Below are 27,816 nucleotides of genomic sequence, written 5' to 3'. Positions count from 1 at the left end.
GAACGATTAACTTTAGACTCTGTCAAGTCAGGAATGCTTGTTAACATTTTACAGGTAATGACTAGTTATACATTCTAGAAACAGAATGTAAAACTTCCGATCAAGTAAAAGGAAGAAAAGAATAAAAGAAATTCAATCAATTCAATACCAATCAGAAAAGAAGGGAAAAAGAAGCAAAAAAATAAATGCATGGTAAGTAGCACAAAATTAAATGATACAAACAAATCCAAATATAGCAGTAACCATAATAAATATAAAAAGACTAAACTCACCAGTTAAAAGACAGATTCTCACATTGGATAAGATAACAAAATCCAGCTATATGCTGTTTACAAGAGACACACCTAAAACATAATGACATAGAAAAGTTGAAAGTAAAAGGATGGGAAAAAGATACATCAAGAAAATAACTAACCAAGAGAAATCTGGCATAGCTATATTATCATTAGACAAAACACACCTTAAGCCAAAACGTATGTTTGGGATAAGGAGGGTTTTTATATAACAGGAGAATTCTCCAGGGCGATATAACAATCATGAACTTGAATGCTCTTAATGATATAGCTGCAAGACATACAAAGAGAAAACATTACAAGTCAACAAATGCATGGTCATAGTGAGAGATTTTAACACACCTCTCTCAATAATTGATAGCTCAAGAAGGCAAAAATTAGAAGAATACAGAAGATGTGAACAACACAATTCATAGGCCTGATCTAATGGATATATAGAGAAACCTGCATCCAACAAATAGAGAACATACAATCTTTCCAAGCACACATAGAATATCTACCAAAAAAGGACCATGTACTGATAGGCCACAAAGCAAATTTCAATATTTAAGAATCCATGTAACAGATCCTATTTTCTGACTACAGTGCAATAACGTTGGAAATCAACAACAAACAGGTAGCCCTTTGAAAACCAATTCCATCAGAAATTGAAAAATACACTTTTAATAATTAATAAGCAAAGAAGAAATCATAACAGAAATGTTTCTTAAAAAATTAAAACTGAACCTCAATGGACTACATTTCAAAACTTGTGAGATGTTAACTAAAGCAGAATTTAGAAGAAAACTTATAATCTTACACATTTCCATTAGAAAAGACTGAAAACTAAAGAAATAACTCAAAAAGTTAGAAAAGAACCAATGAGTAAACTCAAAAAAGGTATAAGAAATAATAAAAATAAGTGTAAACAATACAATTGAAAAGAAATTGACAATAGAATCAACCAAATCAAGATCCAGTGCTCTGAAAAAGTGAAAAATAAGACAGACCTCTGGCAAAACTGATCCAGCAAAACAGAAGGCACAAATAAATGATATGAGAAATGAAAAGGGGGCATAGAGGCTTGGTAGACGGTTTTAAAAATCATAAGACAATTCTACAAATTTATGCCCCCAAATTTGAAATATCAGATGAAACAATCTTCTAGAAAAACATAACTACCAAACTGACTTAGAAATAAATACCTGAACAGACCTATACTTAATATAAAAATTAAATCAGTAGGTTAAATGTTACCACAAAAACAAACAAGGATACAAAAAAGCACAAATTCCAGTAGACCAAGATGGTTTTTAGAAGTGAGTTCCACCAGACCTACTAAGAAGAGATAAAACATATTTTATATAAAATGTTCCAGAACACAGAAAAAGAAGAAACGCTCTCCAACTCACTTTGAGGCTAGGGTAACCACGATACCAAAAAACCCAACCTGACAGTAAGAGTATAAGAAAAAAAAGTTACAGCTGATCTGATTTATGAAAATAAAAGTAAAAATTTTGAATAAATTATCAGCAAGCCATCTAGAGAAATGTATCAGGGTGAACCTCCTTCATCATGACCCAGTGGGTGTAGCCCAGGAAGACAAAGTAATTCAGTAAAAGATAATCTGTTAATATAATTCACCACATTAACAGCTTTAAAAGGAAAAATGACATGGTCATCTCAACAGACACAGAAAAAAACTCTATAATTCTATGATAAAAACTCTTGGCAAGCAAGAAAGAAAAAAACTTCATTAACCTGATGAAAGTTCTGTACAGCAAACATCATCAGGACTATTAAAGTCAGCAACGAGACAAGAATGCCTGTCACCATCTTTCTTTTCAACACTGCACTTTTTCACAGCCTAAAGCAAAAAGATAAGAAGAACTAAAAGGCGTGGGACTACAAAGAAAAAACCAGAACTGTGCTGATCTGAAGACGAGATGATTGCGCACAGAGGAAATCCAAGAGACTATCAGAAATAACATTTTCAGGAAGATTGCTAAAAAAAAAAATTCAACTGCATACCTATACAAAAGCAAAAACCAGTTAGAAAATGTGCTTTCAAAAAAGAGCCTATTTATAATAGCAAAAGACTTGAGGAGTATATAGGAATAAATCTCTAACAAAGAATGTGCAAGGACTTTAAGAAGAAAATTATGATCCTTTTTGGAAAGACATTTCTCATAAATGGAGAAATATAACAGATTTATAAGACTCATTATCATAAATATTCTAATTCTCTCCAAATTCATGTAAACAAGTAAAGCAATTCCAATCAAAACCCCAACACAGTATTTTACAGAACTTGACAAGAGCTAGTTCTAAAATTTATATGGAGGAATTTATTTGGATTATAGGATAATCCAAAACAATTTTAGGAACAGTTAGAACAGTTAAGAGGAAAAGTTAAGGAGAAATTTGCTCTCCCAGATAGGAAGACAACCTAAAAGCTACAGTAATTCAAACAAGGTAATCCTGGGGAAGGAGAGACCAAGAAATTTAAACAAAATAGAGGCTCTAGCCACAAACAAATTATACATAGGATCTTGTTATATGACAGATGTGGCATTAGAAATAAGTAAAGGAAATAATGAACCAGTCAACAAATAGTCTAAGACAATTGGTTTGCCATTTGGAAAAAATAAAACTGGACTCCTATGTCACACTAAACACTAACATAAATTCCAGATGGATTTAAGACCTAAATATGAAAAGCAAAACTTTAAAACTTTTAGAATAAAAGTTACTATTTTGGAGTTGGGAAAGAATTCTTAAACAAGATAGGAATGGTACAAACCAGAAAGGAAAACACTGATGAATTTGATTACATGAAAATTAAATACAGTCATGCACCATCTAATGACATTTCAGTCAATGAAAGAGTGCGTATATAACATTCGTCCCACAAAATTAGTACCACACAGCCTATGTGTGTAGTAGGCTATGTGATCTAGGTTTGTCTAAGTACACTCCATGACGTTCGCACAAGAGTGAAATTGCCTAACGACACATTTCTCAGAACATGCGCATGTCTCAGACATGTGTCTCAGTGACACACGACTATATATATGTACGTCAAAGACATCATAAAGTTCAGACAAGCTACAAATAGAGAGAAGACTTTGCAATGCATATACCTGGGAAAGGATTAGATCCAGAAGATATACAGAACATCTACAAATCAGTTCAAAAAAAGTAATCAAATAATGGGTTAAGGACATCAACAGGCAATTCACGTATGAAAAAAGGAAACTTTACTGACCGATGAACAGCATTCAACTTTACCAGTAATCACGGAAATTCAAACTGAAATTATGTGATACCACATCCACCATGAAACCGGCACAAATTTTTAAAAGTCTGATAACTCCAAGGGTTGAGGGGGATGTGTAAAAATGGAAACTGAATATGGCAGCAGAGAAATTGGAACTCAAACACTGCTGAAGAGAGGGTAAAATGGAAGAAAACTGTGGAGAGCAATCTGGCAATATGCTGTAAATTTGAAAACATGTGCGCCTTATGACCCAGCAACTCTACTTTGAGATATGCATTCTAGAGGGGTGCTTCTCAAACTACCTGTGGGAAAGCATTTTTTTCCTTCTATTTCAATCTGTTAGGAACTAATATTTTGTAAATTATAATAAAAATTAATTACTCGGAAAAATATTAAAAAACAAAAATATAAGCTCCAGTTTTTCATTATTAGATTCAAGTGACATAAAATTACTGTGTTAAAACACTTTAAGAACTTCTAAAGACTTATTCTCAATTTCTGTACTCATCTTGTGGATGAGAAACAAAAAGCTGGTGACAGAACACCAAGCCACACCACATACTGAGTAGCACTAGTCTAGGAAAACTCTTGCATGTACACAAAAAGGCACGAATAAGGGCTTGACTACAGCGCTGTCCACATTAAGGAAAAACTAGAAACCTCCTAACTCTTCACCAGTAATCCATCAGAATGAACTGAGGTTCACTCATAGAACGAAACACACAGCAGGTACAAACGAACTACATCTACATACATCAGTGTAAGCAAAACTCAAACAGTGTCAGTAAAAAAGGCAAGTTGTAAAATAAAAAGTAGAGTTTGACACCATTTTTGGAGTTTAAAACAATTCTATGAATTGTTTATTGCTACATACTGATAGTAAAGGTATAAAATATGGACAGAAAAGATATACATCAACTTTAGAATAGAAGCTACTGTGAGAAGACAGGTAAGAAATAAGACAAGAGAAGAGTATGAAAGAGGCTTCAAACAGATATATAAACTTTTTCTTAAAAGAAAATATGATCTGAAGGAAATACGGGAAAATGTTACGCTTTCATTATACTGTTCTCTGTACATTCCTTCATATTTGAAATATTTAATAAAAAACTTCTTAAACTTTCAGTATCCCAAGAAACAAACAACTGAGAGCCCAAGATGGCAGTCTAATATACAGTATCTGGAGTGTTAGGGAAGTCATCGTGATTCAAAATGACCTGTTAAGCAATCCTGCTGCATTTTCCAAGACTGCAACATGTGTCTATCCAGATAAAACCAGGTGCATGTCAATAGCAAGGATGCGCACCATAATCCTAGGCTTTGGCCAAAAAACTTCCTATTCTTAATCTGTATAAACAAAAACCCTATTCCACAGAGGATAGAGCTGCCCAAAAATCCTATCCACTCTCCTTGTCCTTGAAAAAGACAACAGTGGGAGCCAATAACATGGTGGAGAACCAAAGCACTTCATTAAGGACTAGCCTCATCTACTTTTTTTTTATTGAGTTCATAATAGTTTACAACATTGTGAGATTTCAGTTGTACATTATTACTTGTTCATCACCATTTAAGTGCTCCCCTTCACCTCCTGTGCCCACCCCCAGCCCCTTCCCCCGGGAACCACTGACCTGTTCTTTTTGCCCATGTGTATGTTTATCTTCCACATATGAGTGAAATTACCTGGCATTTGCCTTTCTCCATCTTAGCCTCATCTACTTTTAAAGGCTTTAGGACATCTGAATGTACCAAGGAGTTTCCAGAATTCTCCACTACGTGTGATGCAATCTTCTTTGAGTCCCTTCAATATCCAACACGAGACTGACCAAGAACAGGACAAACTCCAAACACATGTACTTAGAGACATCCATTTCAGAAAGAAATTCAAGTACCTATAACAGCCTTTTTCCTCTCTGTCTCAGCTTCTTTCTCCACAACCTTTTGTTTCTGTGCAGCTATAAGAAGTTTTGTCTTCTCAGCCTCCCTGTGGAGCAAAATATCATAAAAATTAGAAACGATGTGCAGTCATAGGCAGTAATTTTATAGTGAGTCAGAAAACCATTTTCAGTAAGAACTTTCTGACCCATTAAGGTAGGCAAGAGAAGTGTTACTCTATTTTACTTATAATGAATCTGAGGTTGAAAGATTACATGATTTTCCCAACGTCACCCAGACACAGGAATTAAATTTAGTACATTTGAATTTTAGTCTGGCCTTTTCCTCTAACTGTATCATCGAAAGGCTGTGATCTGGAAGTATCTGGAGTATATAAACGCATCCTTTGCTGTTGGGCCTCCAGCTAGCCCATACAGTACCTCTAGACCGATCAGCAAAAAGCACCAGCCTCTTGGGGCTGGCCCCGTGGTCCAGCGGTTAAGTTCTCGTGCTCCGCTGCAGGCGGCCCAGTGTTTCGTTGGTTTGTATCCTGGGTGCGGACATGACACTGCTCATCAAACCACGCTGAGGCAGCATCCCACATGCCACAACTAGAAGGAGCCACAACGAAGAATATACAACTATGTACCGGGGGGCTTTGGGGAGAAAAAGGAAAAAATAAAATCTTCAAAAAAAAAAAAAAAAAAAGCACCAGCCTCTGGGAAGCTGCAGTCCCTCAGGTGCATGGTTTGGCAATGAGAATGGAGCTGGATTTCAACCCCTCTTCAGGTAGACACTCTCGTGTAGTGGCTCTATTTGTCGTATGGAAGATATAACTAGGTGGCAGTTATCAGGTGGTGGAATGGGATTCAATGTCAGGAAGAATTTTCTAAGAATCTGAGCTTTCTAATAATGAAAATGGCTGGTCTATCACTAAGCATGTACAAATGGTGGCTAGGGGACCACATGGCAGAAATGGTACAAAAAAAAGATTACTATTAAGTGGGAGGTCAGATTGGATGATCCCAAGGTGGCTTTTAATTGCGAAATTCCAATAGTCTATAAAATTAGCAAAGATCCAGAATTATCTGAAAAGTAACTCCAATAGTTTCCCCAAAACATTTCTCCCCAAACTCTCCCCTTTTCCTCCTGCCAACACTGATAAAGACATAAAATGATATTTTGGATACTATAAGTTGAGGGCAGAGAATACATAGTATTCATCTTTCCATCACCGGAAGCTATCATATTTAAAGTGTACGACATCCTGAGCTTTCAATAAAAATTTTTTTTCTATAAATGGATCAGACCCATGATCTATCCAGCCTGGCACTCTGTGCTTTATAGTTTTAAGAGAAGAGTTCCTTTTCTACAATGAAAAAGAGAAAATAAAACTCTGCATAATAGAAGATACAGACTTAGGAACAATAAAGACTCAAAAGTATATCACTCTATAAAGAAGTATTATTATTACTTCTTGGGCCCCCTGTGTTTATACATCTGTTGTATTTTTGACATTTGCTAAGTTATTTCTCCAGCATTTCATATTTTTCCTCTTAACATATCACCCAAATTTCCTAAGGATTTTTGTTTCTACTTTTCAGTACCTGTCCTATGAGAATAATATTGCCATTTCATCTGCAATAGGCACTCCCCTAAAAGGGATCTTCTAAAATACTCGGAAACTAATTTCATGTCAAGCAAGTAACTTCTCAGTCCCAGTCAGTCCTGGACACATAAAAGAGAAGACTACCAGGAGTCAATTCAGGCAAAGCTTCGCCAGAGACAAATTACAAAGATCCAGGTCTAATTTTAGATATACAGTCACATACAATGGAAAAGCAAACTGTATACTAATAAGGTGTCTATTCTAACCATTATAACACAGTAAGACAATAGAGGCACGCTCTACAACCTTAACAACTAGGACTCTCTTTCCTCAACTAATATTTAAGTCAAGGTATTATTCACATCCAAATTACAGCTCCTTAGGCTTCCAACAATAGTTCTACAGCAAACTGCACCTTTAGCGCCTGAAGCTGCTCCTGAAATGTCCATACATAAAGAGAAAACTAATAAAGCGTGTAATGGGAATTAAGATACCAGAATAGGCAATATTACTACAATTAAAGTATGGAATATAGACATAGACTCCACTCCCGAGTGCAGTATCCCATGTATAAGTTTCCTCTAGGCTGTATATTAATATGTAGACAGCCCTAAATACATGTATTGGGATCCCATGCATATTACTCACATTAACTCAAAATTTCTTCTTATGGCTTCTGGGATTTTGGGTTTTGTAACACGCACAGCCTAAAAAATAAAAATGAAAAAGCCAAAGTATATTTGAAAAACAAATCTTCAAACTAAATCTACAGAAGAGCTCCTCAAATGAAACTAATACAACAACCACGACATGGCTGCCTAACAACACACGTGGGGATTCCACCAGAAGATCTACTTGTCATGCCACCACACCAGGAATCAAGCTGCTTCCTGTTTCCTTAAAAAATGCGTGGCTACAGGAAAAACCACTCTACCCACTGAGGAAGTAAACTCCAAGGTTCTCCCTTAAACGACCTTTCACAAAGCTCTTTACTTGGATACTTTCATTTCCTTTTCAAACCTGCAAACCAAAGAAACAGAAGGAAGGCAAAATTCCCAGATTTAATTTGTAAAGTAGGAAACAGTTAAGAACAAAAACAAAAACAAAAAACCCAGGTCAGTACATGCAACTTACTACAGTGGGCAGTCATTGAATTTACCACTTCCTAAACCTGCAATCACTCAGTACTGGCTGTAAATAATCAGCCTAACGCTGAACTAACTAACGCTGAAGGAAAACAGTTTACATTCTTTCTTCCTAAAATCTCACTGAGAACAAAGTCTACTTGTCTTTGTAGATGTTGTTTACTAGACACTTTGTTTCCCTAACCACAGTGTACTCTGACATAATTAAGATTATCTACTTGGAAAGTGTAGTTTTTTGAAGGCTGACTTTTCTAAATCAAGCACTCGATTGCTCAAAAGCTTTTGATTTTACTAAACATCCCTCACCACCAACCTGCACTGCAAAAGCACATAAAACACTTTGCTGATCTGAAGAAAGTTACAATTTCTCTCTGCAAACTGGCTAAATTTTAAGCCACAAAGCCTTTACACAAATAGCCTTCTTTTAGGGCTTGAAGAAGACTTCTACAACTTTTAAGGGACATAGCCTTCCCTATGTGAAAGGGAACACTCAAATCTGTATGTCATTTTGAGAACTATCATAACTACCTACCAGAATTAGAGTGGAATGGAATGAGAAGTTGGGGAACTGTGGTGAAAAACTCATTACATGTTGAAGGTGAGGCACGTGAGGCCAAACGGAACAACTCATGGAGCTAGCCGGAAGACAAAAACTCAGAACCAGAAATTTCTGAGAGATGCCAGATTTCATTATGTGACTACCAGAAATATAGATGACTTCCAACACTTTTTAATATGATTCAAAGGGAAGCACTGTCATATTGCATTTAATTAGACTAGTCATATCTTTTTAGTCTTATAAAAAGAAACATAAAACAGGTCTGTCTTCTTAAGACTTCTACCTTGCTGTATGTGAAAATATAAACGCCACTGTAACAGATACCATGAGTAAGGTGCACATAAGAGATTTAAGAAATAAAATGACAAAACATATATCCAAAAACAATGGCCAACACACACACACACACACAGAGTGAGTGGAGAAAGAGAAAAATAAAGATGAAACGACTATATCTGTTGAAACTGACCCCTGGGTTATAAGCATATATTTTAAACCAGAAAACCCAGCATACAATACAGTCACTCCCTTAAAAGGATGCTTATTTTCACCACTCTGATTTGCCATAGTAGTTGTTCAAGAGGAAAAATGGGGCATAAATATAGAGAATGGAAAAATCAAAACACTGATTGTTACAGAGAATGTTCATTCGACAACAACTATTACTTGGGTACCTAGTCTGAGCCAAGTGCTGTTTGTTCCAGGCACTGTGGGCACAGCAATGAACAAGGCAAGAGTGCTCTCAAGGAATCTAAAATTTTAAAGGGAGAAAATAGACAAGGGACAACAAAAAGCAAAAATATGAACAAGAGAATTTCAGATAGTTATTAAGTGTTATGTGAAGAATTAAAATAGGATGATTTGGGGACTGGGAAATACTAGGATGTGGAGGGAGAAATCAAGATTTTTATTTTGATATAATTATATAACTAAAAAAATCTAAGGAAATTCATAAAGTTTCAGTCAAGCAAGATAGATAGCTCTAGAGATCTGCTGTGCAACATTGTACCTGTAGTCAAAATAATGTATTGCACACTTTAAAGTTTGTTAAGAGGGTAGATATCACGTTAAGTGTTTTTACCATACACATACAAAAATTTAAGGAAATTAACCAAAAAAATTACTAGAGACAGTGAATTCAGCAAACTTGTAGATATACAATAAATTTGCCCAAAATCATTTGCATTCCTCAATGCTTAAAAAAAAAGACTATACATTTAACAGCATTAAAACGTATTAAATTGATGGGTATTAATTTAATGTAGGATATGAGTTTCTCACCTAGGTCAGAAATTCTAAAAGAAACAAAAATCATGACAATATGATTAAGTTAAGCCATAAACTATGTTCCTAATTTTAAAACTTATATGCCAATTTAGGTACCTGATATAGCTTAAAAATATCAATAATGAAAACTCATCTGAAAGAATATGCTGGCAGAAATATCAAAGGTCATTAGTTTTGAAAAGATGTCTTACTAGATTTTAAAAGTGAATAAAAAGTTGAATTATCATAACCGTATGGCAATATGAAAATAGGAAGGCTGAAAAATAGACACGAAGTTCTAAAAATGCCTCCCAACTATTGTAAGAAACTATTTTATAACAAGACTTATGAAACCAAACAACGGAGGTCTTGATCTATCAGTTTAAAAACATATTATAAAGGGACTTTTTTTATTCAATAACTTTTTACAAAAAGAACAAATAAATATAACTAAATTTAAAAGATCCTTCTTGATGCTGTGCAGAAATGATGTGAACAAGGGTAAAAGCTGAAGCGGAGAAACAAGACAGGTTACTGTGGAAGTCAGTCCAGGTACGAGATGGTGGTTTGGCTTAAGGAGATGGCAGTGAACATGGAGGCATGGACAGTTTCAGCTGGATTTTGGTGCTACAATCAGCAGGATATGGGCACTGATTAAATGTTAAGGGTGAGGGGCTATTGAAGATGCCTCTCGCAGATCTAGACTGGTCCCAGGAGGAGGAGGTGCCATTTACTAACAAGAAGGAAAAAACAGCAGAGAAGTACATTTGATGGGCAAAGACCAAGGGCTCAACAACTAATGAAAGAATAGGAAACAGATCAATGGAACAGAAAACTCCAAAAGACTCTACTATATAATGGAATTTGGCATACAAAACAAAGGGCACTGTTTGAAATTGTTGCTACCAAACTGGAGCCCTACCTCACAACTGACATCAAAATAGATTCCAGGTGAATTAAAGATTTAAATCTAGAAATACAACTGTAAAAGTAGGAAAAAATGTAATTTCTGATTTAACCTAAATTTCTGTATTTTAAAGTGGTGAAAGCCTCTTGAAGCATGCCAGCACAACAAAACACCATAAAGAAAAAATACTAAAATCACTACATAAAAATTTAAAACTTCAGAATTGTTGGGGGTGGGTGGCGGGGGGAGTGGGGGAGTTAAATGGCAAAGAAAAAACCAGGAGAAAATGTTTCCTATGCATTTAAAAGAGTTGCAATAATTAACATATTAAATAATAACTTATTTAAATCAATTAGAAAAACACAGATAAACAACTAAAAAAAGAACAAACAATAAATAATTCACAAGCGAAATACAAATGACCAATAAATATCCTAGGGCATTCAACTTCAATAATTAATACAAAATAATTAATTTTCTCCAAAAGGACTGGGAGAGCAGGCTGGCATCTGCTAGTTATTTGGGTACAATCACACACCAAGTGTGTACAAACGACAGCTCACCAACACTGCTGATGAGAGAGCATAAGCTGCTAAAACTTCTCTGAAATGCAATTTGGAAATATGTATCAAAAAGCGCCCCAACAGGGCATACGCTTTGACGCATCAATCCTACATTTAAGAATGGATCCTAAGGGAAGGATTTTAAAGGATGCCTGTATAAGCTTGGTCACTGCAACATGTATGTAATAGGAAAAACTGGAAGCCATAGAGATTAATTAAATAAAACCATTAAAAGTGATGACACAGCAAATCTATATTTTTGACTTGAAAAGATTCCTATATATACTGTTAGTGAAAAAAGCAGCTATGGTATGATTCCACTTTAGTTTGCATTATGTATATCTACAAACAAACATATGTTCCTGTACATTAAGAAGAGTTTGGAAAGATACAATAAACTATGTTATCTCTGCATAGTAAGATTCCTGGTGAATTTCACTTTGTTATCCATCTTTTTTCTAATATCTAATTTTTGTAACAACATATATAACACGTGTGTGTATAAAAATATCCAGGATATACAAAGTACTACTACAAATCAGTAAGAAAAACAATCCAACAGAAAAATGGGCAAAGGATATGAATAGGCAATTGGCAGAAGAGAGTACAAATTGCCAAAAAAAATCAAAAGATGCTCAATCTCATTAATAACTAAGGAAATGCAAATCAAAGAGAGCTATAACTTCACAGCCATCCATATGGCAAAAATTAGCATGTCTGATTGCTTCAAATGCCGGGGAGGTTGTAGAGAAACAAGTATTCACATATACTCCTGGTAAGAACGTAGATTTGTACAGCCACTTTGAAAGATAATTTGCACAGACAAGGAGATGCGTCAGGAATGTTCACTAACTATTGCTTATTAATAGTAAAAAATTATAAACAATAGGGAAATGGTTATATAATATAACCATATATTAAATATATATAAAGCAAGGAATTCTAGGCAGTTGTGAAGAAGAATGAGCTAGATCTCCAAGTAACAACCTGGGCAGAATCTAAGAATCTCTGACATTCGCATTTATTATCTTTAAAACTGAAAAGCTACTCCAGCCACAACTGAATGGACAATCCAGAGGATTTTACAAAGTTAGCTCCGAACATTTCAAATGACCACTTAACTTTGGCACCAGTCAGAGAGAATGGCACAGCACGAACAAGGACAGAGGAAAACCCTCGCCATCCTTCCTGTCTTGTTTGAGATCACACATGACCACTCACAGTGAATCCACATTCTCAGGAGTAGTGCAACACTTGAGACAGGTGACACCAAAGAAAGCTTTATCTTTAGCTGCAGTAACATTCATCACATTAATCAACTGATCTGGAAGTTCCGAGAAAGACACTACAGAAGCCATATTATCACTTCTCAGGTAATCCAGATCCAGAGCCACTGCTTTCAAATGTTAGTGACCACAGCCACAGTAGGAAATGCATTTTACAGTCACACCCAACATACTCCACACTACTCCACACACTCACGAAAACAAAGTTTCATAGAATAATACTTAAACTTACTACATGCCATGCACTCTGATTTCTTTTCCTATTCATTTTATTTAAAATGCTGGTCATGACCCACTAAAATTGATTTTAGAAGCCGCTAATGAACTTCATCCCAATCTGAAAAAATAGTGACCCAAAAAAGCAGGCGTAAAACCTCTCACCCTTCTATCTCCCAATGCCGCCACCACCACTATAAATTCATCTGCTGCCTTGCTTTTTACTTAGGCCATTCCATCCACTTGAAATACCTTCCCTACTCCTTTCCCACATATAAATCCTATTAATTCTTCCAGACCTACCTAAAAGCCCAAATCAGTCATTTTCAGCAGACTCTCTTGAAATTTTCTCTAACTCTAAACTCTTACAGCAATAATCATCCAACCAATTCATCTGTCAATTAATACTCTGCGACATCTATTTTGTCTAGAACTATTGTTCAAATCTTATGCTTGAAATCTTTTTTCATAATCTTACTGAAGGGGAGGATTATTCTTACACTGATTTATAACCATTACTGTATCTTAATAATGCCTCATACATAGCAGTACATGGATTTTATTTCCTTGTAAGAGCCTCAGATTACCTGTTCCCTCTAACAGCTCAGAAGAAAATGTCACCCATGATAAGCTACGAGAGTACTCTATTTTGGCAGAGACTTAAGTCAAACTGAGAAAGGTATTCTATCAATCATCACAGCACTTTAATAATTGCTGAAGTAACAGTCCAATGAAATGACAATTAAATTCAAAGCTCTCAAAATTCCCAGAGAATTTCTGTAGGAAAAGGGCTTACCTGTATGGTGAGGCCTGGGGCCATGATGTTTAAATCCTTCTGCAGAGCTTGCTTCAGGTTTTCATCTATTTGATCTGTTTTTGAAGCCAAGAACAACAGCTCTCATGATACTCAAAAATTTTTTTTCCCCCTGAGGAAGATTCACCCTGCGCTAACGTCTGTTGCCAATCTTCCTCTTTTTTTTTTTGCTTGAGGAAGATTAGTCCTAAGCTAACATCTGTGCCAATCTTTCTCTATTTTGTATGTGGGTCACTGCCACAGCATGGCTGATCAGCTGTGTAGGTCCACAATTAGGATCTGAACCTGAAAACCCAGGCCACCAAAGTGGAGTGTGCTGAACTTAACCACTATGCCACAGGGCCAGCCCCTCAAAAGATTTTTTCTACATTGTATTAATACTGAAACAAAATCAATCATTATTAGACCTAAAGTTTCCATGGTACTATTCTTTTATACAACTTGCATTACTTCACATATATATGAAAACAAATGTATGTATAATCTTCCTTTTGTATGAGAACAAATGTGAGGAATTATCAAAGAAATTAAGAAAGATGACAACTAGCCAAGCTAAGTTTATCCAATAAATGGAGAATGTAGGTCTCTAATACCTTAATTCAGTGTTGTTAGTTAAAATGTGTCCTGATTCTCATAAAAAAACAAATTCCTATCTTCAATCTTTATCCAAATCCCCAAATAACTAAATTTCATTTTCATGGACCTCAGCCTATTATTTTGGATTTAAAGAGAGAGAGAAGGGAGAAAAAAAAAGGCTCATGGGAGAGTCTTTGAAACAAACCAGAATGGACAATAAAGATGTCACTTCAGTTGGCCTTGTAACTCATGAATTTTCTATCTGCCTCAACAGTAATTTCACCATTATTAAAATGACTGGTGATATAATAAATCAGGACAGATCAGTTTTCTCATGCACCATCTCAGCAGCTGTCAATCATCAATAAGGCATCAACTGGTAGATTTCTAAATTGATTAGCCAACCCTATGCCTGCCTTTAAGAAATTCACTAAGAATTCCGGAGGGAGAAGTGAGCAACCAATAGCAACAACCTTCCTTGGTCAGAACTTTCACTATTACAAATGAAAAGTAACTTGTGCAGAAGAGTTAACACAGCAGGCTTGAAGCTGCGATCCTCAGAAAGGCCTGTTTGCAAGCTGGCCCTCGCTGTCACTTGGAAACTTGGACAGGATTCCCACTATCCCCAGAACTGGTAAGAATGACTCACTGGGCCTAAACTGTTTATACAACAATGTGGTTGATGCCGAACACCTGCTTTCCTTCTGGGAGTCTGGAATTTTGGTATGTGCTAGGCAGAGTGTGCCTACATGACCAGTCCCCAGTAAAACCCTGGGCAGCGAGTCTCTAAATGAGCTTCCCTAGTAGGAAACACTTCACATGTGTTGTCACAGTTCAACGTTGGAGTAATTAAGTGTATCCTGCATGACTCCCCTGGGAGAAGACTCCCGGAAGCTTGTGCCTGGCTACCTTTGGACTTCACCCATGTGCCTTTTCCTTTTGCTGATTTTGCTTTATATCCTTTTGCTGTAACACATCTTAGCTGTGAGTAAAACTGTATACTGAGTCCTGTCAGTCCTCCTAGCAAATCATCAATCATGGAGGTGGGTCTTGGGAAACTCCAAGACGCAGACTTCTAAATTTCCCAAAATTATCTATTAAAACAGCAACAAAGCTAATTTTCAGTAAGTTACGGTAGTAAAAACAGAATATAGTAAGTAATGATCTTTTCCCAATCTCTCTACCAAGTTACATATTATGCATTTCAGAAAATGGTTAACATTCTTAAAATATCTTGTCTGAGTAAATATTTGCTTAATTTAATCATAAGAAATATAAAAACAGGATAAAAATACTTTAAAGACAATTGCTCTATTATAAATTCAGAAGAAATGCTCAAATGGCACCATGTTTACTAATATTACTGCAGAGTTGTTTATGGACACTACAGTAATTTACAATACAGTGGTTATTTACATATTTAAAACAAATAAGACACTTACCAAACAATTCAATGTAAACTTCTTGAAGTGTGTGGGCACTGCAAAACTGGTTCAGTTCATGGTGGATTTTATTGAAGATTAAGGTCTTGTCATAATCTGCTGTGTAGTTCCTCACGATATCAAACACTGAAGGAGAAGACAATCCATGTTTACCCGTGTACCTTCTAATCCAGCCAAGTAAAAGTGACAGTGATATAATATACGTGAGGAAAAGTGCCAACAAAATAGTGAAAACATGAAACACAACTCACAGACCTTGACGTGCTCCTCATGCTTAATTTCCCAGATATTACTGCAGCTGCAATTCTAATGGGCAAACTTCAAATTCCATACTAAGGAGAGTTTACATTATCTTCGAGGTAATAAAGAACTCTCAAAGTGTTCAAGCAAGGTCATGACACAATCAGATTGGTACTTTGGCAGCAATGTAAAGGTAAACTGTGAGGCACAGAGACCAGAGGTAGGAAGGTGTAAGGCAATTACCGCAAAGCAGAAGTTTAGCCAAAAGGTGAAGAGGGCCTGAACTAACTGAGGAACAGTGGGAATAAAAGAAGGAAGCAGCTGCAAAAAGACCACTTTCAAAAAGGCAAATTTAAAAGACTGTAAAAAAAAACGACACCAAGCTAGAAGCGAAAGAAGCTAACCTTTACTGGGCCAGGCTTTATGTCAGACAATTTACATATACAGGCGCTTAATTTTCAGAGAAAATCTCCTAATTTTGCAGAATAAGAAAGTGAGAAACAGAGAATTTCAGATATGTGCCTAAGGGCACATACTAGATCACGCCAGAACCTGTGCTCTACCTAAAAACATGTCCTCTACCGATTAAAGCATACCACTTTCTCCTTTCAGACCCCAGGACTTGCTCCACTGGCCTTCCACAGAGGATACTAGATGTAACTGGATTCCAGATCTCAGCTGATGGACAGGCCATCATAAATACTTGCTGACTAACTCATTTGCTTGATTATTTCCAAATGAACTGATGGTCCAGTAGTTTCTCTTTATCTCTGGCTAGAAAACCAACAATCTCTCCCCTTCTTCTATTTTTCCAATCATAATCCATCCTACTGATTTGTGACCAGGAAAAGCAGATGAAAAAAGACAAGAGAAATACTTAATCACTGAAAAATATAATGCAAATCCACCTGACAATAGCACTGCTTGCTCTCTGCTCTGAAATCCTTTTGCTATTTGTGCCTGTACCAATGAAATGAAATTCAGTATGACCTTACATTCCAATACACATTTTTTCTGGTTGGTATCAAGTCTTTTTCAAACAAAATAACAACCCCTTAGGGCAAGGCTCTAACTTTACCTTTCCGAATTATTTTTGCTGAGCTCAGCATCCTATACGCACTAAACATGCCAATTTTAATAATAAGGATAAAGACAAATGGCAGATCTTTCAAGTGAAAGCAGGGTCTCAAAGAGATCCACATACACCCATGTTCTTAGCAGCATTATTCACAATTTAGCTAAAATGCAGAAGCAATTCAAGTGTCCATCGAGACATGAATGGATAAACAAAGTGTGGGATATACATACAATGGAATACTATTCAGTCTTAAAAATGAAGGAAATTCTGACATAATGCTACAACATAGATGAACCTTGAGGACATTACACTAAGTGAAATAAGCCAGTCACAAAAAGACAAACATTATATGATTCCACTTATATAGGGCACTTAGAATAGTCAAAATCAGAGATGGAAGGAAGAATGGTGGTTGTCAGGGGCTGGGGGGAGTGAGGAATGAGGAGTTACTGTTTAAAGAGTACAGAGTTTCAGTTTTGCAAGATAAAAAGAGTTCTGGAGACGACGTTGGTGATGGTTGCATAACACTGTGAATGTATTTAATACCACTGAACCATACAGTTAAAAATGGTTAAGATTGGGGGCCAGCCCGGTGGCACAGTAGTTAAGTCCACATGCTCTGCTTCAGTGGCCCAGGTTCACGGGTTCAGATCCTGGGCACAGACCTACACACTGCTCATCAAGCCATGCAGAGGCAGCGTCCACATACAAAATAGAGGAAGACTGGCACAGATGTTAGCTCAGGGCCAACCTTCCTCACCAAAAAAAAAAGTCAAGATGGTAAATTTTATATTATGTGTATTTTACCACAATAAACAAAAGTTGGGGGGAAAAAAATCAAATGTTAAAAAAAACACAGATCTTTCCTCAGAACTTCTAATTAAGTTTTTGATTTGAACAGTACCCACTCCACCTCTGTGGGTTTTCATCCTTTACCAAGAAAATGTTTTCCCCACACTGAGGACTTTCAGACTGTTCTGCAAGTTACAGCATATCTCAACTAAAAAAGATTTTTCTATGGTCACAAATCAATGTGGCCCAGGAATTGATCAGTAATAGATTTTTAACATGCAAAGAAATTTTCTCTCATCCTGACCGGATAAAGTGCAACTTTCTAGAAATTCTAGAAACAATCAATGTTCTTCGAAACAGAGAAGAGTAACCCATACAATTGCAAAAAGTCAAGTCTTTCCAGGACTTGTGACATATTTCTGCCACTATTCCCTAGAAATGGAAAATATTTCAGTGATTATTTTTTTATATGTATCAGAAAGGAATGAGGGCATAAGGCTTTAAAAGTGCCTTTCTATTCCTCAGGGAATCTTTCACGTATAAACACTCTGATTATAACTATAAAAACAACAGAATAGATGGGTACCATACCTGCACAAGGGGCCAACATATTAACCACTTCTATTCGGTCAATATAGATCATGACCCCACCACTAAAAGCAAAGAAACGGAAAAAGTGTGAGCCAAATAAAAAATCTTTTATAATCTCAGATTAATCCCACAGCATCAAACATATCCCACCTGATACAAATTTAGAAGGAAAGTCTAAAGACATATACTACTGATTAAAACGACCCCACTAAATCACTACTCAAATGACCCTATACACACTCACCTGACTCCTCATAAGCAAAGGCTCACCTCCGTAACTACTGTGATCCAACGAGCTCACATGAAGACCAAACCTACCACCGAGAGTCACTCAGCACTTCGCCCTTAGTAACCAAAGCCAACAGCTAAAGCAGTGCAGTTCTCAAACTTTGCCTTCAAGAAACCAAGTAAAATGGTTCCCCAAGAGGTATGGAGGTCAGCCACAGGCTGAAATTCTTTTGGTTTCCTGACTTACCTTAATAATTCATCAAGATTTTCAATCCACTTTTTATCTGTATTTATTCTAATAGGAAAAAAGAATACTCCCCCAAACATTCGAGTAAAACTGACACTCCAGAAAGACAGGCTTGTTAATGAATGGTCTCCCAGGCTTGCTGGGCTACCAGCACAGACCCTGAAGGGTATGTGAACCTCAATTTAAGATACATGAAGTTAGAGATTTTGAAACTAAACAACTAAACCATCCTACCAACTTACAATGACATTTTTCCTGATAAAAAAAGGGTAATACTTGCTCATGAAAAAAAATCTGGAAACATAGAAAAGCATGAAGATGAAAATAAAATTTACCCCAAATCTCACTAGCTGCCAATTTTGAGTCATCTCTAAAGGGAATCCATAAAAGAGAGTTACAGATAGACTTAGAGAGAACTTGATATTAAATATGTTAACTTAAAACAGGGAATTTGCTTCATTTTTAAAAGCATTTCTGTCCTTCCATAGATGTCAAAGCCTCTTTTATAGGCTTGTAGTAGCGATATTTGGGCCTTGTTTGCCTCTCCCTCCCTAAAACTCTTAAGGGCAGTGATTTTCAAACTAAGGTCCTCAGACCAGTAGCATAAGCATCACCTGGGAACTGTTGCTAAAAATGCAAATTCTGGAGCCTCATTCCAGACCCACTGAATCAGAAACTCTAAACTAGATGGCATTTAATAGTAGAGACGACAAGAAGGTGAGATGATTTCATTGTAACTGGTACTGAGCACCTACTCTGAGTCAAGTGCCGGGGTTAGGCATTTTACATACACTAATTCTAACCCTTACAGTAACTCTGCAAGGGAGGTCTTATTACCTGATTTTTACAGTGAGGAAACTAAGCTTAGAAAAGTCAATAAAGGCATCTGTCAGGGCAAGGAACATACGGGAACTCTCTGTGCTTTCTGTTCAAGGTAGCTACGAACCTAAAAGTGCTCTAAAAAATCAAGTCTATTTTTAAAAAAAATCAATAAAGCAGATGTGGCAGTGCTGATGTATGAAGTTAGGTCTGCTGGCTCTAAAACCCTATTTTTCAATAACATCCTAATGGCTCCTAAGATGGAAAGGTCCTATTTGGAGAAAGGGCTTTACTCAAATAATGCTCAGAAGAGAAATCTCTCTATTTGCCTATCTGAAAGATGTTTAAGTGATTCTTATGAACAGAAACTCCATCTGAACTAAAGGGAGGCTGGTAAGCAAGGGGAAAGCTTACCTTGTTCCACACGGCACATTTTTAACTTCATCGGTTTGCAGTGTTGTCTGGGGGGAAAAAAATCTCATCAATACTCAGGACACATATCATCAAAGTACCACTGGTCCCAGAGGAAAATCTCTAGAGAACTGCTGAGAGGTAAGTATGGGAGAGCTCTACTACAATTTAAGTCCCCAAAGATTACCTATCAGAGTAATTTCTTTTTACATCCTAACAGATAGGAAAGACTTGAGACAAAATATTTTATAGCTAATGTTTGAATCAACATGCACTAGGAAAGTTCTAGTGTTCAATCTCTCAATAAGAATCCCTTATTTATCTGGAGCTGGCCTGGAAGTGCAAACTATATGGTTGACCCAAGAGGATACTACTGCAAGGACTTGTGTTCTACACTTGGATGCCATTGCTAATATTATTGTTTACAATGAAGGTAACAGATACCTATTATATTCATACGAGTAGTCTACAACTCAAAGGTGCCACTGAACTCACCGGCAACCTTTTTCTCCAGAGCTATAGTCAATATTTTAGTTCAGGCCCTAGCGGTCTCTCGAATGGCCTACTCCATTTCCTTTTTAACAGAAGGGCCACCACCAGCACTGCTCCCTCCTAGTGAAACAATAATCCGGTGCTTAGTTGCCTTGCCCTGTCATGTCTTTGTTCCCATCCACAATGACTCTCTACTGCACTCTAAGGCTTCCAAGAGGTGAGCAGCTAATGAGTGTATTCTGGACACACTACACTTTATTAATTATTAAGCAGATAGCAACATCTTACTTTATGGACTACAAAGGGAAAAGGCAGCATGCTCCTTGTTTCTGAAGAGCTCACAATCCAACACAAGAGATAAAACCCATACAAAGCAATCCATAACAGGTACAAAATAACAAAGTATAAACTGAATTGTTACACATCAAGTAACAGACAGTAAAATAATAGTTTGAAAAGCTCTCTGAGGTGAAGTATTTATAAACCAGGTCTAGAGGCAGAGAGATAAGAACAGATGAGGCAGAGGAACACCTTAGGTTCAATTAATATCCTATTCAAATACACAAAGTTGAGGACAAACTGTGTGTGTAGGTGACAGGAAGTAGACTGGCTTGCTTGGAGCAGAGATAGGCAGACAGAAGGGGCGATACGGACGAGAGTTGAAATTCTGAGAAGAGAACATGGTGATATTAGGTAGAGGGCCCTGAACATTTGCTGGGGAAGCTGGGCTCTCCCTAGTTGGTCTTACATACAGCCACAAAATAAACCTTTCAAAATGTTTTTTCCTTATTCCCTTGGCTCTTGTATGATGCGGTTCTCATCATTCATCATATCTGGAGGCAAGAAAACCAGCTGGGAAGCCAAAGTATTAATTTATTTAGGTTAATTTAGTAAAGACCACTAAAACTGAAAGCTGTCAATCTAATAATAGAGGAAGGATCTGATAACTGATTGTATATAAAATTCTAGGAAGAAAAAGAAGAGATTATAACTCTATGGTTGAGAGACTAGGACAATGGTAAACATTCGAGATAGGTTCTAGATAAAGTGAGGTAACCTGATGAAGAGACAAGTTCAATTTATTTTATCTCCTTCAAAACATTAACCAAATTCAATTTCCATATTCCACGTTAACTTTAAATAAAACATACATCCTATCTAAACCTACAGGATATTCTCTACCCAATTTTCAAACCAAGAAAAACTAGGAAAGAGCTGAAATGTTAACTCTTCAATTTAAAATCCCATCCTCATGTACTTTTATACCTCTTTTATATTACCTCAAAAATCATTTTCCCAGTATGAATATTTAATTTTTAAATTTATTTTTTAAGGAAGATTAGCCCTGAGCTAACATCCACCAGCAATTCTCTTTTTGCTGAGGAAGACTGGCCGTGAGCTAACATCTTCCTCTATTTTATATGTGGGATGCCTGCCAGAGCATGGCTTGATCTGTGCCACCGGGCTGGCCCCAAGAATTTTTTTTTAAAGTAAGTCTTTGGTTATGTCATATATACTTTAAAGGCTGAAGATGCTCATATTTCTCTAAGCACAGGTTTTTTTCCTTACATCATACATGGGACCTTACATTTCCCAAGATGCTTCTTATATATTCCTTTCAACTGCCAAGTTTGTTAAGCCATTTGTTTAGACAGGCTACGTCTTCTAATGTGTTCCAAAAATTCCTAAAAACAAATTTCTTTATGTCTCATTCTTATAAGGACAATTTCTTAAAAGGGTTTTATTAATATAACTCTTTCCTAGAATGTTACTATTTCACATAGAAAGAAAGAACATTCCTATTTAGTCACACTGGCTCTAGCACTTAATTTTTTATACATGCAAGGTATATTAGTTTACACCGAAATCTTTCTACTAATTTAATTTTTCTTATGATAGCTTATTACTACATATATACTATGATATACACTACTATATATTACACCGTATATTTGTTATATATGCAATTAAACTCTAAAATCTATTTAATGTTTATTGCCTGTATCTTTTCTATATCTGTGCATCAACATGACTCAACATACTAAGCTCCAAGAAGGCAGAGACCGATTTGCGTGGCTTTGAACAAGATCTAAAAAGCCCTTGGTCTCTAACGGTCTGATGATGCCATTGATAATATCATTATAGACTGAGCTGTTAGTGAGCTGATGTAACTAAAACCTTCTTTTATGGAGGAATATCTGAAGTCTACAACAGTTAACTGATTTTTGCAAAGTCATGTAAGCAACCGGTGGCAGAGCCAGAGTCAGAACCTAAGTCTCCAGGTCTCTGGCCTCATGTTCACCACACTATACTGCTTCCTGAGAAATCAGCTCAATTTAACAACTTTCACCACAAATAGACAGGTCAGAAATATAAATGTGTTACAACTCCTGCCTTCAGGAAGCTCGGAGACTTTCTGGAAAGAAAATACACACAAAAACTTAGAAAACAATGTAAGACAACATTATCAAAGGAAATAAGACCAAGGGCCAAAGTTCATAATACAGACTTTAAAGAGCTCTATATTAAAAGAAGAGGGATTTGCAATGAGCCTTTAAAAAGCTGGCAAGATTCAGACAGGAGAGAAGGAATGAAGGGAGAGATGGTGAGAGAAGACGTAAGAGCATGAATCAAGGCGAGAGTGAATAAAATAAATATGGGAAAATAATATGGAAATCAGTCTGACTAGAGGAAGAACACGACATTTCACTTCAACAGACACAATTCTTGCTCTAAGCCATCTAAAAGGGAATTAGAAGGAAAGCTGAAGGATTTAAATATTCATAATGAAATTCTCACTTAGCAGGAAGCCAAGACTTAAATTACAAGATTAAATACACCGAATTTTCCTGAGTTCTGAAAAATTAGCATCAAATCGCACACAAACTTCTGAATCCAAAGATTTACGATCATACTAGGCCTGTAAAAGTAGTCACAATCTAATCCCGTTTTGTCATCTTGTTATGTCAGAAGATATTTACTAAGTGTCTCCTATGGCCAAGACATCGTTCTCAATGACCAGATGCTTATTTCAAATATTCTGGGATGCTGTCAAAATAGAACATTCACTAAGGTTCCACATAAAATTGTGCTTAATGTCCCAGGCAAAAATGTGAGGCAACAAAGCTGTGTATAAAACTCAGATCCTCCACGTTAACAGTAGCCCAGGAGCCTGCCTCTATGGAAACCAAACATCGTTCCCAACCAAGTAATCACTGGTGTGTATTTCTAGTTATGTTCTGAAGTTCTGCTTTTATTGTGACGATAGCAACAGAAAACCTGCTGCACACCACTATCCAGATGGGAGAAGTCAGTCCTTCCAAGCTGCCTAGCTCATACCTCTAATACACTTCAAGAGAGGGAGGTGGTTCAAAATCATAACTTGTGCTCTGACAATTGTACTCTGCACTTTAACTTTTGCATTTAAGTAAATACCACCATTTGCTTAACCGATAAGGAAATCCATCTCCACCCAAGAATGTGGTAACCGTTCCTGTCATACCTGTCTATCCAGTGTGGGGCTTCCCTAGGAATCACTCACCTGCACAGATCTGAACGTAGTAATGAAAGGCAACATGATATGATAGCCTGGTCCACTGGGGCTAGTTAGTAAAGCTCCGCCCCTGCAAAAAGATGTTTCAATTTGACAAGATTATCGAGAGAAATTCTCCTCCCAAATCTAAAACGGTGTAATAAATATTCACTCTTACTCATCCTATTGACCTAATAAGGCCTCCCTAATATGAGTTACTCAAGACAAACAAGTGCCGGTCCCTAAAATATCTGCCACACCTCAAAAGGTGAAAAGATCAAATTAAACTGCCGATGTTACATCTTGTTTCATAAACTCAACCAACCACACCTCTGGGTCTCCAGCACTGCTCTCAGGTACAAAGGATTCTCCTTGGTCTTTAACCTTCTGAGAAACACTTGTGAAAAAAATTCTAATGGCTCTCAGTTGCTGTACTTTAACTGTACATAACACGAGCCAGATCAAAACACAATACATTTAGTCACCAGGTTTAAAAAAGAAGATAACACCAACTGAAGGAAGGAGAAAATTTCGGAGGCTCAAGATTCTTTTAATCTACTTACAGGGCCATTAAAATCCTGGGGGCATAAAGTATCTATAAAAACAACAACAACAACAACAATTTAGCATGGAAAGATGAAGGGTGGGGGGATAAGACTATTTACAGATAGGATATGAGTGGACTTGTTCACCAAATTCTGGAATGTGAGAAATATGAAAGCACATCTTGGAAATTATAAAAAGGAGGCATTTGGGGGCAAATATAAAAAAGAACCCCTATTTTACATAGTGAATAGTAAATTCATAGAACTTAGCTTCCTATCTTGAAAATACAAATAAGCTTGCAAAGAATTCATAAAAAACTAGGGAAAGATGAACTGTTTGAGGTCCATCCCTAAGTTCTTTGAAAGCCATGCCTTGAAATCTTCTTTCCTTGATTTTACTGTCAGGAAACAATGCTGAGCTAGATGGAAATATGGATTAATCTGTCATTTATTATTTATGTTAGACTTCCATCTGCTAAGACACACCAGTAAAACTTATGTGAAACGGGCGCTTCACAGGGAAGACTGTTTGTAAGACTCAGGATGGATCTAAAAGTAGAAACATCAGATGGGAGGAATGATAGAAACAAACAAAAAGTTGAAGCTCTTTCAAATACATCATTACCACAATTTCTCCAAACTGTCCCCTCTTTGTCTATATCAAAAGGAATTGGTGGCAACTATGTTCAGGGAAAAATTATTCGAGCTCAACTAGAGAGCAACACATTCCACACCATTCTTTTCCTCAACTTGAAAAGAAAGGATAAAGTGGGAGCAGGGTGGCCTATCCATGCTGTGTTTCTGTCTTTCAATTTCCAGGTATATAACAACCGTCCTGGTCATCATCACGGCCTTCTAAGTCAAAACCAGACACCAGAGTTTGTAGTTTTTAAAGGAAAATATTTACGGAACAACCATAAACACAACCAGAGTTTCTAAATAGCATCTATAGCTGCAAACTAAAAGCCTGTGTAGTTATATGGAATAAAACAATGATTTATCTATCTATTCAGTTCCAAGTGGAGCGAACAGTGCCTGCCTGCCTTCATTTTTTCTACAAATAACTGAGTTTGCTGTCTACCAGGAATAACTGTAGGGAGTCTTAACCTCCGCACAAAATGTACGTTGCACTAAAACTGTCAAGTACCCGGAGGGTGCTCTGCAAAAGCCCGCCTCGGCCCCCATACTCTCCCAAGGGCTGGGAGGAAAACCACTTCCTAGGACTGGAGAAAGCTTCCCCGGACGCTGCAGGGGGAACAACTTCCTAGACTGCACTCTAACGGGAGTCCCCTTTCTACCTGCTCTAGAACCTGAGCCGACTCCACGTGCCGCTCACCTGTAGTACACAGCCAGGTGTCCTTCCTCGATCTTGTGGATGGAAGCGTAGAGGAGGACAACCACCAGACCCACCACTGCAGCCACCAGAACCCGGGCTTGAGTCATATTCATCCTTGTTCCTCCTGGATGAGGGATGAAAGGACCCCCAGCCCCGTAAGTGACAGGCCCACCGCCGCCAGTTTGCACCCTCTCCCTCCGGAGACCTGGCGCCCTCCCGCCGGCCGAGCGGGGAGTCCTGTGCCGTTTCTCATTCTTCCCACCTCGCAGAGCCCGCTTTCCCCTCGCCAACCCCTCCGCCCAAGGCGGCCCGCGGGTCGCTCCTGTGGGGGAGCGTCGTGACACCCCCTCTCTCAACGGCCGCTGACCCCCGGTGGCAGGCACTAACTGAGAAAGCGGCCAGTCACAGACGCCGGAGGGAGGCCGACCCCTCCGCCGAGCCTCACCGATCAGTGACGCATCGCCCCCGCCCGCACGTGCAGTCGCCTCCCGGCCGCGCCAATCGCCGCCAACAGCCGGCCCCGCCCACTCGCCCAGCACTGCGGCTGCGCGGGCACGCACGCCGACGCAGCGCTCGCTGCGCGACTGGACAGACGGGGAGCGGAGGGGACAAAATTCCCCCAGCCGCCTGCCGCACAATCTCCCGCGAAGGAACCTGGTTTCGTCTCTGTGCGCCACTGGTTCCCTGCTCCGGAAGAGAAGGAAATCGGCAATCTAGAGTAAGCAAGGATGCAGAGGAAAGAAGAGGGCTTCTGGACAAGGGCCTGGTCAGTTTGTTCTTGTGCAGAGACCCACTCCCTCACTCTCAGTGTGGTGGTAGTTAATTTGTCCTTTTGTGGTTTATAGTGAACCCTGCTGTGTAGCAAGCACGTGCTTCAGGTACGGATCCTACACTGAATTCAGGAGTGTGGGGGACCAGAATTTGCCACCCCAAAATGTCTCTCTTTGGCTTCAATACTTTTTAATAACAAAACACTCAGACGAAACTTCGACCTTATCCCTAACTGCCTAATAGAATTTAAGATAGAAGCCCTGTTTCAGGAAGGAGCTAATACCATAAGATAACTATAGTAATAATATAAACTGGTGTGATAGACAAGGAGGAATCTAGCAAGGGCCATTTAATCAAAGTCCTCTCCGTCTCTCCTTGTCTTTACAAGGCACCCTCAACGTTTGTTTACCAAATGTTCCCTTTCCATCTCCACTTGAATTGCCTTCCTCCCCTTTGAAGTCCCAAACCACTACCCCCAACATCTTCCTTTATTTTTAGCTGAAGAGGTATTAAGGCAGTGGCTTCCAATGGTGAGTTACTCAGTTTTTCTGGGGTTCTCCCATGTATACATGTTATTAAACCTGGTTTGATTTTCTCCTGTTATTGTCTGTCAATTTCTTAGACCAGCCAGAAGGACCTAGAGGGTAGAGGAATAGTTCTTCCTCCCCTACAGGAGCAACTAGACTTGTTGCAAGTAAAGTGTTGTGGAAGTTCAAAAGAGGACGATACTCTAACTGCATCATTCACTCACCAAGTATTTTTCTGAGCCTCTAGTATGTGCCAGAATGCTGATCTAGTGAGGGCATTATGAAGGCCATTCAAGCAATAGGAACAGAATGAGCTAACCATGTGTGTATCTGTGTGTGTGTGTATGTGTTGGGGTGTCCTCCAGGAAGACTAAAAAGAACTGTGAGCATTTGAGCTTCC

The 27,816-nt window shown here is 37.8% G+C and overlaps 1 protein-coding gene across 5 annotated transcripts in view; it reads right to left on the bottom strand.

Moving 5' to 3' along the window:
- Window positions 1-26,699, bottom strand: part of ERLIN1 (ER lipid raft associated 1) — a 34,670-nt gene extending 7,971 nt beyond the window's left edge. The window contains exons 1-9 of one of the 5 annotated variants that reach the window (XM_008543858.2): window positions 26,564-26,699; window positions 26,119-26,242; window positions 24,247-24,328; window positions 20,217-20,263; window positions 18,509-18,570; window positions 15,808-15,933; window positions 13,772-13,845; window positions 7,682-7,740; window positions 5,442-5,533 (exon numbers count right to left, since the gene is read on the bottom strand). In XM_008543858.2, the coding sequence (XP_008542080.1) occupies window positions 5,442-5,533; window positions 7,682-7,740; window positions 13,772-13,845; window positions 15,808-15,933; window positions 18,509-18,570; window positions 20,217-20,263; window positions 24,247-24,328; window positions 26,119-26,231 (655 nt within the window). In that variant the 5' untranslated portion in view covers window positions 26,232-26,242; window positions 26,564-26,699. Of the gene's footprint in view, window positions 1-5,441; window positions 5,534-7,681; window positions 7,741-13,771; window positions 13,846-15,807; window positions 15,934-18,508; window positions 18,571-20,216; window positions 20,264-24,246; window positions 24,329-26,118; window positions 26,243-26,380 lie in introns of all 5 variants that reach the window. The other 4 variants (XM_008543859.2, XM_008543860.2, XM_070559354.1 and 1 more) reach the window with 4 other exon arrangements.
- Window positions 26,700-27,816: the final 1,117 nt, after the last annotated feature.

The sequence above is a fragment of the Equus przewalskii genome, chromosome 1, assembly GCF_037783145.1.
Source record: "Equus przewalskii isolate Varuska chromosome 1, EquPr2, whole genome shotgun sequence".
NCBI classification, from domain to species: Eukaryota; Metazoa; Chordata; class Mammalia; order Perissodactyla; family Equidae; genus Equus; species Equus przewalskii.
Note: the sequence above shows the minus strand (reverse complement) of the source record. Positions and strands in the feature narration are given on the sequence as shown.